At 40.9% G+C, this 14,187-nt stretch overlaps 1 protein-coding gene across 2 annotated transcripts in view; it reads left to right on the top strand.

The window, feature by feature from the left end:
- Positions 1-14,187, top strand: part of ETS1 (ETS proto-oncogene 1, transcription factor) — a 65,937-nt gene that overhangs the window by 20,457 nt on the left and 31,293 nt on the right. The window contains exon 1 of one of the 2 annotated variants that reach the window (XM_075603310.1): positions 10,586-10,722. The exons of the other annotated variant lie outside the window; for it this stretch is intronic. Within the exon in view, the coding sequence (XP_075459425.1) occupies positions 10,704-10,722 (19 nt within the window). The 5' untranslated portion in view covers positions 10,586-10,703. Of the gene's footprint in view, positions 1-10,585; positions 10,723-14,187 lie in introns of those variants that run through there. 2 annotated transcript variants of the gene reach the window in all.

The raw sequence follows: 14,187 nt of genomic DNA, 5'->3' as shown, positions 1-14,187 counted from the left end.
ATGTTAAGTGATCCTGCATTTTTTTAACATTAGTTAGTCATTAAATATTTAGTTTTTGCTCCATTAACTGTATTTTTTCCCATCTTTACCCATCTATAGAAAATATCACTGACGCTGTCTATCGTGTGTATATTTTAATGTATTAATGAAGGGGTTGAGGGATAGAAATTGTACTGTCACTACACACTATGTCTATCCTTACAATCCAATTTATATTGCTTAAGATACAGGGAGATAAAGCACTTGCCATACTGAATGGATCCTGAATGGATCCTGCTATCTCTGAGGTCAACAGCTTTATTTGTGGATGGTTCCTTTTGTGTGCAAATGACTATTTTTGGAGACTAGTATGGGGCATATGTATTAAGACAAATGTGCATCAATTCTGGAAGAAAAAAGGTATTCTATACATAAACAGTGAATCCCATTAAGTTCAATGAGAGTTTTCTTTGCTATCTCTGTAGTAGTTGGTTTTGCCCAGGAATTGTACCACCTTTGCTTTGACCCCCTTCCTATGTGTAGTAGCTGATGGTTACAGTGGTGACAGTTCTTGCAAGTCTAAGGCCGAGTCCATAGATGGACAGGCCGTGCTGAGGCGTGCGGATGCTCCGCGCTGAGCCCCTGCATCCTCAATGAGGATGCCTTGAGAGGGGGCTCACATGAGCGTCCGCAGGCGTGCTAACGAGATGGAGGTTTCAGCCGAGCGCCAAGCTGTTTTTCAGCGCGCTGTCGGCTGAAAACCTCCAATCACAGCACAGCAGTGTCGACGTCACGGCGCCGGCCCAGCGCCGGCCCAGCTGGGCGATTGGCCCAGCGACGTCACTGCCCCGCCTCCAACCACCTCCCCCCGGCTCCGATCGTGCCCGCTGGCTCGCCTGTATGGGCATGAAATCGCCCAGATTTCAGCAGGCGAGCCTCAGCGTCAGCGCAGCTCGGATCGCCTCACCCCTCTATGGCCCGGGCCTTAGGCCGCATCCATAGTGGATCTGACAATGGAGGCCAATGCGCGTGTTCATTGTTCGCACGAGTGCCGAGGTGGCCGATGCGTGGCGAAACAAACTGATTTAAATTTACCGCCTGACGGCCAGGTTACGTGCGCAGTTCAGCCAATGAAGGTGAACCATTCACATGACTCCACGGGTACGCCCTCGCTATGCCCCCATTGCGTAACACTGCAGATCACAGATCTCTGCAAGTACAGGCGCGTGTGACGTCACGTGGTCACGAGCCTTCTATGGACCTAGCCTTAGTCATGTGCGAGAGAATGTTATTTATTTGCAGCGCATCTAGTCAATATTTAGCCTCGTTGGTCTGATGAACACCTCTGTACTCTCACTCATTATGTTTTCTTTACAAAAGCTTTTTTACTTTTGGTGTCCTCAACATACACTTTTGTGTAATTTGCTTTGACGGCTTTCTCCATGTACAGTACTGAGCATGGACGAAAAGTTTAGCAGGAAGGAGTGTAAAAAAGGAGCTTGTGCCATTGTACTGTAGCTCATAAAATGCCAGTGTAGTCTAAAGGTTTGATGGGCAGTATTGGGCTGCACATTTCAATTCAGATGCCTTGCTTGTTCTGTCTAGATATCAATATTATATATGGATCACTAGGTAGTTAATGACTCCTACATTCCAACTTAAACTGGGACATCCTCAGGCACTGAACAATGCTATTTTCAGCTCGTGGTCACCCTGGCTCCCGAGAGACTTACTTGTCAAGTTAGTGTTACTTCCTGTTATCTTCATAGCATTTAAATAGCTGTTGCCTTGCAACTTACTATTGGAATACCTGGAGAGAGATTAAAAACAATGGTAACTTCAATGGTGCATGTACGGGGAACCTGAGATACACGTCCCTGGAGGTGAACATAGCGCAATACAATCCAGAGGAACCCCTGTTTGTGTATATAACAGGGTCCCCCCCTGGGTCCTGCTTACCTCGCTGCTGCGCGAGAGGTTGCTGAGCGATGTGGGTAGTCAGGGAGGCGATCTAAGGGCGTCGCCATCTTGGATGAAATTGCGCATGCGCAAGGCGACCATTACCCAGAACAGGCTCCGCAGGAACTACAGCCCTCAAGATGCATAGGTGCGACGAGACACATGGGCTGCAGAAGCCAATAGGACACCAGCATTCCCTGCACCAGAGAATTGCTACTTTGCGCGTGCTGGAGACAACGCCAGTCGGAGCTGGGACGAGGAAGCCGTAGGGTGTGCATGTGCAGGCTGTCCGTGACCCCTGCACTAGGCCAGAGAAGAATTAGTCCCCAGCTTGGCCCCGACTCACACATAGATTGCGGCTGCGCTAGGGACTTACCCTTAAATAGGGACATTGCCCGCTTAGCACACCAGTTGAGGAACACAGGCAAGATGCAGCTGTGGACTGGTGATCCAGTGGTCTGGGACCAGACTATCATATTAAGAGACTATCTTCCAAGGTGATACAATCCCCGTGGGAGGTCACACCACGTGAATGCGGATGTCGATGTTGACAACCGTCGCTGGATCAGTGGATCCCATCATTCCATTGTTGGCTTTACCGTGTGTCGGAGTACTCAGCAGGTACTACAAGTGCACCAACTGTAAACACATTAGTGGGGGCAGCTCTGTCTCACACATTTGGGTGGGAGTTGCTACTCGTGGACAGCAGGGTGGTTGGGTGCCTGAGGGCCCCTCAGGTTGCGAGACTGTATCGCCAGTGTGTGGGCATCGGGTTGGTGTATACAGGAGGTAACAGTCGTGTGTGACCGGGTGGGTGGAACTGTGTATATATGTGTTCAGTATTATTTTGCCTGCAGTAAAACTATTATACATTCTAGCGTGTGTTTTAATGTATGGGGTTCCTGTTACGGGGTTATCCCACAAAGTAGGATCTAATGCAGGTGGAGGCGCTGCCGATTGTTGACTCAGGTACACCCCAGGCTTCCAGCAGCGGAGGCTCAGGCCTTCCGTGAGCCGCAGGTAAAACAGCACATACTGTACACCATAGCTGCCATATCTCCCAGGGGGTTGGGGAAAGTGCGCTACAAGTAAAAAAAATAGGAGTCGAGATTGTTGCTTTGACACCTTCACTGCCAAGGCATTTTACCCATGCATGGCCAAGGGAATGTAACATTTAACATTTTTAAACAATGATTTTATGGTAAATCTTTGTAATCCATACATTGTTTTTTTTTTACACTTTAATTGTTGTTGCCAAATGAATATTAGGTGATGGGACTGCAGCAATCTCATTAACATGCAACGAATATTGGGATTTTTTTTTATACAAAACAGTATGTAATATGACTATTTACGTTGTTTGAATAGGCTATATATTACACACCATAGATTCCATCATTTATCTACTTTCAGAAAATAGAACATCCAATACATTTTCGTTTTATGTAGTTCATGTTGTTAGATGAAAAATTGATGGTGGGCCCCATAATAGAATTACACAGATTTTTATGCACTTCTACTTTCTCATGTAATTACAGTAACTAAAGAATAAGGCACCCAGACATCACTTATATTTTCAGAATGTGGACAACCAAAAATGTCCTGCGATGGGTCACTTTAAACTGTCTCTAAAAGCTGACAATAATGACAGATTAAATAAGAATGGTTAGATCAGTTTAAATGGGCTCCTTCTGAATGGATATTCCAGGCAAAATGTGACACATTGTGTGCTCATTTGCATGTCATCTCCCAGAATCCCTTGCTGCAGTGGGAGTACTGTATGCGAAGTGATAATGGTTGAAAGGCAGGGTTGCAGACCTGTCTAAGGGCTCGTTCAGGGAGCCAGCTGAGGACTCGGAGGGAGGGCGGGAGGCAGGCAGTGCTGGGAGTTTGCTGGGCGACATGTGATTATCCCCCAGCAGACTTTTCAGCGTTGGGGAGGGGGCGGGGCTACAGACGGCAGGGTAAAGTATCCAAGCTGCAGTCATGAAATCATTCTGAAGAATGATTTCATTGGCTGCCTTGGTCCCTGTGACGCTGCTTCAGCTCCAAGAAACGAAATTTTCGTTTACTGAAGCTGTCGTCAGCAGCAACTCCTGGCTTCTGAGGCAGGGCAGTAGCTACCCTGACAACAAGTATTCAAATTGAATACTTTGTTGCTCACGGCAGCACGCACGTCAGCACGCCCTGCCCCCGAAGCCAGCACCCTGAACGAGGCCTAAGACATGTGAATGTGCTCACAAGTGAGAGAGATAGATATAGATATATATATATATATATATACACACAAATACAACTGTATGATCATCTGCATGTCTTAGGCAGGTCTACAACCCCGCCTTTCCCCATCATCACCCAGCATACAGCACTTCCACTGCAGCAAGGGATTCTGGGAAATGACATGCAAATGAGCACACAGTGTCACTTTTTGCCTCAAAAACCATTTTTAACATGGTTCCCTATAGGCTTAAGCTTGCTGCATGGTCACAGCTTTGAGCACAGCCAGGGTTAAGGTGCATACCCAGAAAACCACCCACAGACAGCTGTTTCGACCTTGATGGGTCTCATCAGTGTGGGGTTGATTTTAACTGGGTATGCATGAGAGGCTATGGGATAGGCTATACCATAATACTGAGTTAAGTTATGGTGAGTAAAAAAAGTGACAAAAACCCTCCACAGGAAAGCAAATATGCAAATACAACTGTATGCTCATCTGCATGTCTTAGGCAGGTCTGCAACCCCGCCTTTCCCCATCATCACCCACATACAACACTTCCACTGCAGCAAGGGATTCTGTATATATATTGTAGAGATAGAGAGATAGGTTTCTATATAGATCTAAAATGTGTGAATGTGTGTGTATGTATATATGTATGTATGTGTATATTTATATATATATATTGTGTGTGTATATAAATATATATATATATATATATATATATATATATATATATATATATATATATATATATATATATATATTTACATACACACATACACACACGTATAGTAAAATGTGGTACTCCAGCTGCTGAAGAGTCTTAAGAGTACAGGCACTCACTCAATTTTATTCTTGATTTCTCATTTAGAATTCCAAAGGGACTTGTTTGAAAACAATGATCTAAGTTTACAGATAAATACATTTATTAATAATAATACAGTATTTGGTTCAATGTGAATCTGGAGTTTGGTAATAGGTCACAGAGGGAATAGAAGAGAAATAACCACTTCCAGAAAACGTGTAACAATGTCTCTTCCATTGTGTAGGTCTAATGAGGATCTTGTTTGCCGCTTGGATTCATGTTTTATCTGAAGTGCTTCCTCTTATCTGTGGTGCCGCCTGGAGTTCTGGGTTCCCCTTTGTGTGTGTGTCTCGCTGCTGTGATAATCCGCTGTAACCACTCTGCTAATATTTTCTAATCCCCTCCTAGCATTGTGATACGTGACCACCAGCCGAGCCTCCAGGTCTGGAATATGATCCCACTGGAGTTCTGGTAACTGCACAGCTCAGATTAGACATGTAGACATTTTAGACAATTGTATGCATGATAGAATATCAGTGGGGTTTTTTATGTTTATCACACTACCACTACTTTTCATTTACGAATGTTATTTTTTATTTCTTTTTAATAGAAAAACTATATATATTGTTGTCTCCGTTTCTATGTTAATAGGCACCCTAGGCGAAATTTAGAACTTACGCCCCAAAAATAAAATAAACAGTGGTGCAGCTATCAGGGCTGCAGGGTGTGCAACTGCACCACAGCGTGATGCAAAATAAAAATAATAGGGTGCCAAAATAAAGGACAAAAAAAAGAAAAATAATTAAAAAAAAGATAAATAAATGAAAAATAATAATAAAAAAAATTAATAATTATTCCTAATGCGCCCTCTGACGGTAAGGGGGTACCCAGGCCAGTAAATAAAGGTATTATGCCCTGCTGGGTGCCCCTGAGTCATATTGGGAAAATGTAGAGTGTCAGCTCTGCAGTCCAGTAATGGCTGCAACACTGTAAATTTATTAAAAATGTCTGTGTGTGTCCCGCTAGGTATAAGGGAACCACATCAATATCCTAAGTGAAACTGTATAAGTATTGCAACAGTTATGTATCAACTATGAGTATTGCAACAGTGTTTCCCTCCTGACCGTAAAAAGGAAAAAAGGTTTTAAAATTCCAGCAGCCTCTCGCATAGCACATAAGCGGTAAGCTAACTTTGGCTAAGAATGTCCTAGCGCTTTGAATTTTGCTGTGCGTGTGGCTGGGGGTTAATCATTAAAACAGTTATATTTTACTTTTTATAAACTGTCATGAATGAAAGTCCCCCTCTTTTAAGTGTATTATATTAGAAGAGCAAAGGATTATTTTTCTCAGGCAGGTGGAGCAGCGGAAACACTTGATTCACCAGTACCGTGGTCAAAAGGTATATGGCAGGACAATCCTGTAAGTGAGTCATGCATAATTTAACCCCGGACTTGTAAGGTATCACGCTGGCATGGTTCCAGCATGTCTGCAAAGGTCCGGAGTTAAAAAGGTTCCGACCGCTAAAGTTGTTAAGTGTGGCGGAGGGAAAATAAGTGCTGGCATCCTAGCAGATGTCCGGGTGGAGTAGACTACCCGACGCCAAGGATGGGGGCTTGGCTGGGTATGCTAAGTGGCGAAGGCGCAAAGTTTGCACATACCCTTGGCATACTATGAAGCCCCTGCCCGGTGCTGGGCGTTACTGTTAAGACCTGGGATAGGTGGGTTGTTTAGTTCCCACACCGCGATTGGCTGCACAGCATAGAGATAGGGTTTTTTACTGTTTAAAGGTCCCTGCAGCCAATCGGGAAATTAGATTCATCGTGCGGTACAAAGATTAAACATCGTAACCAAGATTTGTACCCAGCTTCAAGAGTTCATAATAACTAAGGACTTCCATACCAATTCTACAATGGTGGAACAAAGTGAGCAGTCCTGGCGAAAAAAAAGTGGTTGCCCCCCTGCAGACGCACTTACCAGAACTCCCTCCTACTGTCTCTGTACGTTCTCCCTACCTACCAATTAGACTGTAAGCTCCTCGGGGCAGGGACTCCTCTTCCTTAATGTTACTTTTATGTATAAAGCACTTATTCCCATGATCTGTTATTTATATTATCTGTTATTTATTTGATTACCACATGTATTACTACTGTGAAGCGCTATGTACATTAATGGCGCTATATAAATAAAGACATACAATTAAAGCTCACTCCATTGCACCTTTCACCCCCATGGGAACTTGCATAAAGTTTGCAAATCTAATACAGAGTGCTTTTCCTGGTATTATACAGGTTAATAAGAGCTTCAAACAGACTTAGAACTATGCAACTAATTTTGACAGATTTATTATAAATCATTCTTCCTGGTAATGTACAGGTTATTAAGAATCTATTTTAGTGTTAGGACCCTTGAGACGTGGTCTGCCTTGGAGGGGCTCAAGGGCTTACAGCACTTTGGTTAAAAAGAATTAAACTAAAAGACCATTTTATTCAAAAGATATATATATATATATACTGAGCTCTGTCTGTGTTTCATGTTCTGTCTCTGGTTTTAAATTCTTCCTCAGTTAACCAATTGTTAATTAATATGGAGGTTGTGGCTTCCTCCTGCAGCACTACTGTTGAAATTGATTCTTCCCTGGTAAACACAGAGGCAAAGAATTTGTTTACAGTAATACCTCTGCTTTTCCCTTATCTCCAATAATCTGCCTGCCCATCTCACACTGAAAGGGTCCTATATTTTCTTTTCTCATCTTTTTGTTATTAAGGTACTTAAAGAACTTTTTAGAGTTGATCTTACTTTCTATTGCAATCCTTTTTTCATTATCCAGTTTTGCTAATTTGATTGCCCTTTTGCAATTTTTGTTACATTGCTTATAATTCTGATACAATGCCACCGTCCCTCCTGGCTTTAAGAATCTAAACACCTTCCTCTTCTTGTCCATTTCCTCCTTTACTTGTTTATTTAGCCACATTGGTTTTGACTTATTTCTTTTATACTTATTACCCAAGGGTATACACTGATAAGTGTGCTTTTCTAACAATGTTTTAAAGACTGCCCATTTATCTTCTACATTTTTCCCTGCAAAAACATCATCCCATTGTATTACTACTAGATTAGACCTCAGTTTATTAAAGTCTGCCTTTCTAAAGTTTAAGGTCTTTGTTGAACCCAAGTAATCTGTTTTTTGATAATGTATTTCAAATGAGACCATATTATTTTCACTGTTACCCAAATGTTCCAGGACTTGAATATTTGTTATTACTTCTACATTGTTTGATATTACCAAATCCAGAACTGCCCTTCTCCTGGTTGCTTCCTCAATAATTTAGGTCAAATAAATTCAAGTCATTGTGAATTTTGAGCAGTGAAGGTTAGGGGTATAGATTTAACATGGAGCATCAGAAGAAAAAACCTCGGTCTTCTGAAATTATATCTGTATACTTCCACTGTGAATTAATTGTTGCACTATATTCACCTTCATGACAGTATGGGAACACGTGATTTGCCTCTTTCCCTACTCAAGCAATAATGTATTTGCCCGTACTGTAGCTCTTGGAGGAATGGTTAAATACTGTTTCCTAGTTTCTTAGTGTAGCTAAATGCCAGCTTGGCCACGGGTAAATATTATTTTCAGACTGGAACTGTTCTATGGTTTTGGAAAAGCTACCTTTGTTACATACAGTATATACCGAATAAGCCCCCCATACACTGGACGAATTGGTGTTAGAATTATTTGTGAATACAAGCCTCCTCATTAATATAAAATAGAGTTAAGTGAAACTTAGGACACCTCCTGCTATTGTAAAATTCTGTTGATGCCACTTACTCATTTTTACGTGGATCCGTAACGTGATACAAACAGCAGTTCTATAAACTATCCCAACATTAGAGAGATAGAAAAAACAAAAATAAGCCACTTTATAAATCACTGTTAAAAATACATATTCTCTAAAACATTTTTCAGTTCAAATTAAAAAGTGCTAACACATAACAAATAAACTAAATACTGATATTGAGAATCCTAAGCAAACCTAAGTGAAATTCTGAGAACCCCCCAACCATCTCTAATAGCAACTCTGTGATCAGATGCATTGTAAATTCTTATGTATTTAATACAATTTTCAAATGACCACAACATTGTCGGGAACCCTTTAGGGATGCCTGGAGAACTCAATGGTTCCTAGGAACACTGGTTGAAAACACTGGCATAGAGAGAGGGATGGAAAATTCCAGGGATTCACTGGAATTCCTCATAAATATACACTGCATAGAGTTTACTTTGCTTTCCTAAAGTAATTGCCTAAGAAAGTTGTGTGAAATATTTAATATATGTGTGTTGTCCCTAATAAATAAATTGTTGATCACTCATACTGCTTAGGGAACTTTCCAATAGTGTATTTAATAAAAAATAGTACATATTGTTTAGACATGTAATCTCCACAATGTATTTCTGTTCAACAATAGGAGTCTTAGTCTACTAAGTGGTTTCCTGCTGCGAATGGCACAGCACTGTTTAGTAAATATGGCCCTAAGTGTCTGTAAGGCTTATTAACAAGTTTCTATGCATTCCGACTTTGGTCTGTTTTACAAGAGTACTGCTAGGCCTGGCTCCTTGATAAAGGACCTACCGGTCCGAAACGCGTAGGAGGTGCCTGTTTTTGTCCTCCAAGGGGTGAATATGTCTCCAACCGTGCACTGAATAAAGGTACTTTTTTTGTAACCACCTGGCTCCCTGGCTGTGCGCCATTCGTTTTTTCTTCCTGCTAGGCCTGGAACTGTTTTATTAGGTGATAATGGAGTATCTTCATCTAAATCCTACATGCTTTGGCGCAAGATGTTTTGTACTTTACCCTTTAATGCTGCCCATTTTAACTCTTCTTCTGCTAGATGGTTTTGGATTGCAACAGGGATATGCAACCACACATACAGTATGAAATCCCTCTTAATTTCACATTTGTCATTTATTTTTCTTATATTGAAGCTTCCAGGCATCTAAAATTTAGATGTAAAGCATGGATCCAAACCGCTACTTCTAACATGACTAAGGTGACTTTTTTTAAAACAAAACCCATCATTTTAATTTGAAAGTACACTTTTTGATAGTGCTTTTTAAAGCCCCCCCACCCCCTGCCCAAAAGCCACTATTTGGCCTAGAAAGTCAGTCCTGTTTTTCACAATGGTGCTACCAGTGGTTCATGCAAATGCCGGTTTCTAAGAAGAGACAATAAAGAAACACACCATTGCAATTACGCAAGAAATAATAAAAAGTACATAGTACTGTACCATTTAAAACATGTATTGAGTGCACACATTCAAGATAATGAATACCCCTGAGGAACTGACAGAGCTGGCCACAAAACGTGTAGGGTGGAGCCATACTGAACGTGTGCTTAGAGACCAAGGAGCCAGACGCACAGCAGTGAGGTCATCAGTGGAGGCTTAGAGTGCAATCGCAGCGGGGATAGGGAGGAGTGTGACGGCAACCCCTGCTGCTGATCGTCGCTCAGAGGACTCAAGCCACGGACGGCATTTCGTGTTGTACATTCCCACAATATATATTGTGTTATCTTGGATGCGTGCTGTCAATAAACATTTTAAATGGTACTGTACTATGTACTTTTTATTATTTCTTGGGTAATCCACTATATCTGGTGACTGCGGAGGATCGTGAGGATCGGAAGACAAAGCAACTTTGGATCACCAAAACCAGAGGAGGCGATCAAATACATATTTTCCCTGCCTATGACCATACCACATTTCTGTAAGTAGGCAATTGTCTCTGTGAAGTGTGCTCTAAACATCAAGGGGTACAGCGCAATGGTTTGTTTCTTGTTTGTCTCTTAGAAACCGGCACCTGCAGGAACCACTGGTAGCACCATTGTAAAAAACTGGACTGACTTTCTATACCACTTTTATGGGACTGGTATTGTACAGTTTCTATTACGCCAGAGACTTGATCTGTGTTGTTCATTATCTGTATGGGACAGGTTTTTGAAGACCTGTCTGTCTTATTACCCAGGCGGCCATACTTCTGATTGAGAACTGAATTTACAATATCCATCAGAGTATTTTGTAATATTTCAAACAGTCATTGGTCGTCCAACACGCGTTATCAGGATTAGTTGGTCTTCCATTTGGAAATATTGTTGTGGGGTTCAAATTCCTTTGATTTATTTTTTAGCTGTAGAATCTTAGGGGCTAGTTTGACAAACTATTAACCCCTTAATTCATCATTACCAGTACATTTGGTACTTTTGCCATACAGGCATTATTAGGTCAACCGCTATTTGTATGTAATTAGGGTTCTGTTTATCACTATTTGGCCTACTGGACCTACACTCTTTATTCGCTGCACCAAGACTAAGATGGTCAAGTTCCTCAAAATCCTACTTAAAAGAATATGCATTACACCGAGTAATATTAATATATCAATGAAGTTATTTACGCAGGGAAAGTGTCTTGTTTTTTGTAGTTTCTGGCTCACTGAGTAATTTTGTTACTTTGTGCTCTTCCTTCTCTTTGCCACTTTCTATATCTCCTATCATACAGTATATAGCCATCTAATCTTGCTGTGCTTTAGTTCTAAGGCTGTGGGGCCCAGCGGCACAAATGGGAAATACTGGCGTAGAGCGATATATGCCTGCTACTTCCACATATAAAATGACGTATTTTATAGTATTCGTAATGTTACAGTATTTGATATGTCAGTCACAGGCCTACATGATATTGGACCATCTGCGGAGTTTTATACGCTATAACTATTGAATACCGTGAATAAATAGTAATACTTCTGGGCCCAAAGCCCACTCAGACATATAAGCACAGAAGAGGCTGGACGAGGTGACATTTTTTTCTTGCACTGCAGAACTACAGTATTCTTACAAGTCCTGTCTCTTCACCCCACGCAAGAAACTAGAGGTCATGAAAAAACAAAATTGGTTTGATATTTTAACGAGAAAACGATTTGCTTACAAAAGAATTATGAGAGAAAGAAACTTGAGAAGGAGTTGAGAAACAATACCTATTTAGTTTCACAAGCAAAGTTACAATTTTTTTTTATAGGTGCAGTTTCACTCTGACCCCAAAACATTATATGTGCAAATGTCTTTTACTCTACTCTTCTTTTTTTTTCAAAGAAATGTTGATTAAATATTTTTTCTATAAAATGTTTTTTTTTCTTTTTTTTTTTTTTTAATGTCCCCACAATATTAGATTTAAAGTTGCATTCCTTGCCTGGGCTTGCCCCAAAAAGAAAATCAGCCACATTGTATACAGTATGCTCTACACTGTTGGGTCTCTTGGCTAAACATTTTAAATTATGAAGAACAAAAACAATTGTAGATAAAGTGTTACATAGCTAGCCCATTCCAGAATTGCTATGTATTGACTGAAGGGAGGGGTAGTATTTAATGCCTTGGGTGCTTCAGACTCATGATGTGCATTGCAAATTAGTATTGCGTATTGGGTGCAGCTAAATCAACCACAGAGAAGCCATGAATGAGTGTGAATGCATAAGCTTACCCTGCAAGCTCTTCACTTGAATCACTGCCAGGGTGGATCCTCTGTATCTGGCTGATGTATTCCAGAATGTATTGCTCTGGATTTGGCACAGAGATAGCACGCTAGTATTCCTAGAGGTAAATCCTGGTTTTGGCATGTACAGTATTCATAGAACTAATGTTGTGGATTTGGCACAGTACTCTGGGTTTTGCATGACACAGCATAGTATTCTTGGAGAGAGCTTTTCGATTTGGCATTTTATTCTTAGAAGTAATGTGAATCTGACAGTGTGCACCATGGTGTTCCTACAGGCAACAGCTGACTCTCACGCAATGACGGTGTGTATCGTAGTAGCATTATATTTTTGCACTCTGTTCCTAAGAGTAATTCTCTAGACTTGATAATGTGTACTATTATTGAGTTTCTGGAAATAACTATATTTAGCATGTGTTTCCTGCAGGAACTGTGTACGATAGTAGTATTCCTCGAAGAAGTATTCAGATTTTTTTATAGCATGAATACACACAATACTCAGCATTTGACAACAAGAACCATAGGATTCGTAGAGGTAACATCTGGATAAAGTTTTGTACAGAGCACACTAGAAGGCTTGGATTTGTATTAGGTAGCTGTACACAGATGTCAATGCTTTCTTGTTTTCTTGCTGTATGGCATTGATAGACATAGGCATGGACATAGGGCACAGTGTCACAAGCCAAAGGTGACAAGAGACATAGTGAGTGTACTGTACAGTTGACCTTTATCTGCCATCCAGCAGTTTTGGGGACACATGTCAACGAAAGAGGTGGAGAGGTCACCTTGCTTCGGATATCAACTAATATATGCTATTCTTAAAACTACCATCACTTCAGGCCTATACAATAGTGTGGCTGAAAGTATAGTAATAAAAGATAACCTGAGTGCGTGACTAACAGCTGTACTTAAATGCTTTGCTGCCAGAGGAGCCCTGAAATGCAGGCCACTCTATTAGTAGAGGATTAAGCAAAGAGCATCAGGGAAAGGGATGGAAATGTTGTTCATCTGTGTGCAGAAGGAGAGAGGATATGTTTTATGCATTACGACTGATGGAACCTGCAATTGATTATTATCATCCTTACTTATGAGGCACCAGTCATCTTTCTGCACAATACAATGCAGAGTGAATGACCATGACACAGACGATAATAGAATGATAAATTGTAACATACTGACGCAATATGCATTGTGTTCTCTGATACGACTGCAACATTTGTGAATGTGTTACAAAGGCACTAGCAGCAATATGCATTTATTTATTCACTGAACTGAATAATACTTCCGGTATCCATATTTTCCAGTGAATCATTTCCTAGTAACATTGGGCATATTTCTCAAAAACCTATCGTTTGTTTGTAGAAAATCATAGCTTCGGTCTGTCCTCTAATGCAGGGTTGTTTCAAGAGAAATATGTGTGCAGTAAGTTGGAAAGAAAACCTTGTAATGTCTCTAACACTGAAGGAACCAGTAAGAGAAGGGTTACTAAAGGTCCCTTTAGCTGACCTGGCCTATTAAAATGTGTACATGGAATTTACTACTAAAGGAAGTTGAGGAAACGGATCAGAGATGATCCATCTGTGAGTCCTAGTTGTAATACTCTTCAGGTGTATAACAGGAGATATGGGTTCAAGACAGTGACATTGATCTGTATTGTTTTACAATGTAATTTAGTACAATAATGAAAGATATG

The sequence above is a fragment of the Ascaphus truei genome, chromosome 6, assembly GCF_040206685.1.
Source record: "Ascaphus truei isolate aAscTru1 chromosome 6, aAscTru1.hap1, whole genome shotgun sequence".
Lineage (NCBI taxonomy): Eukaryota > Metazoa > Chordata > Amphibia > Anura > Ascaphidae > Ascaphus > Ascaphus truei.
Note: the sequence above shows the minus strand (reverse complement) of the source record. Positions and strands in the feature narration are given on the sequence as shown.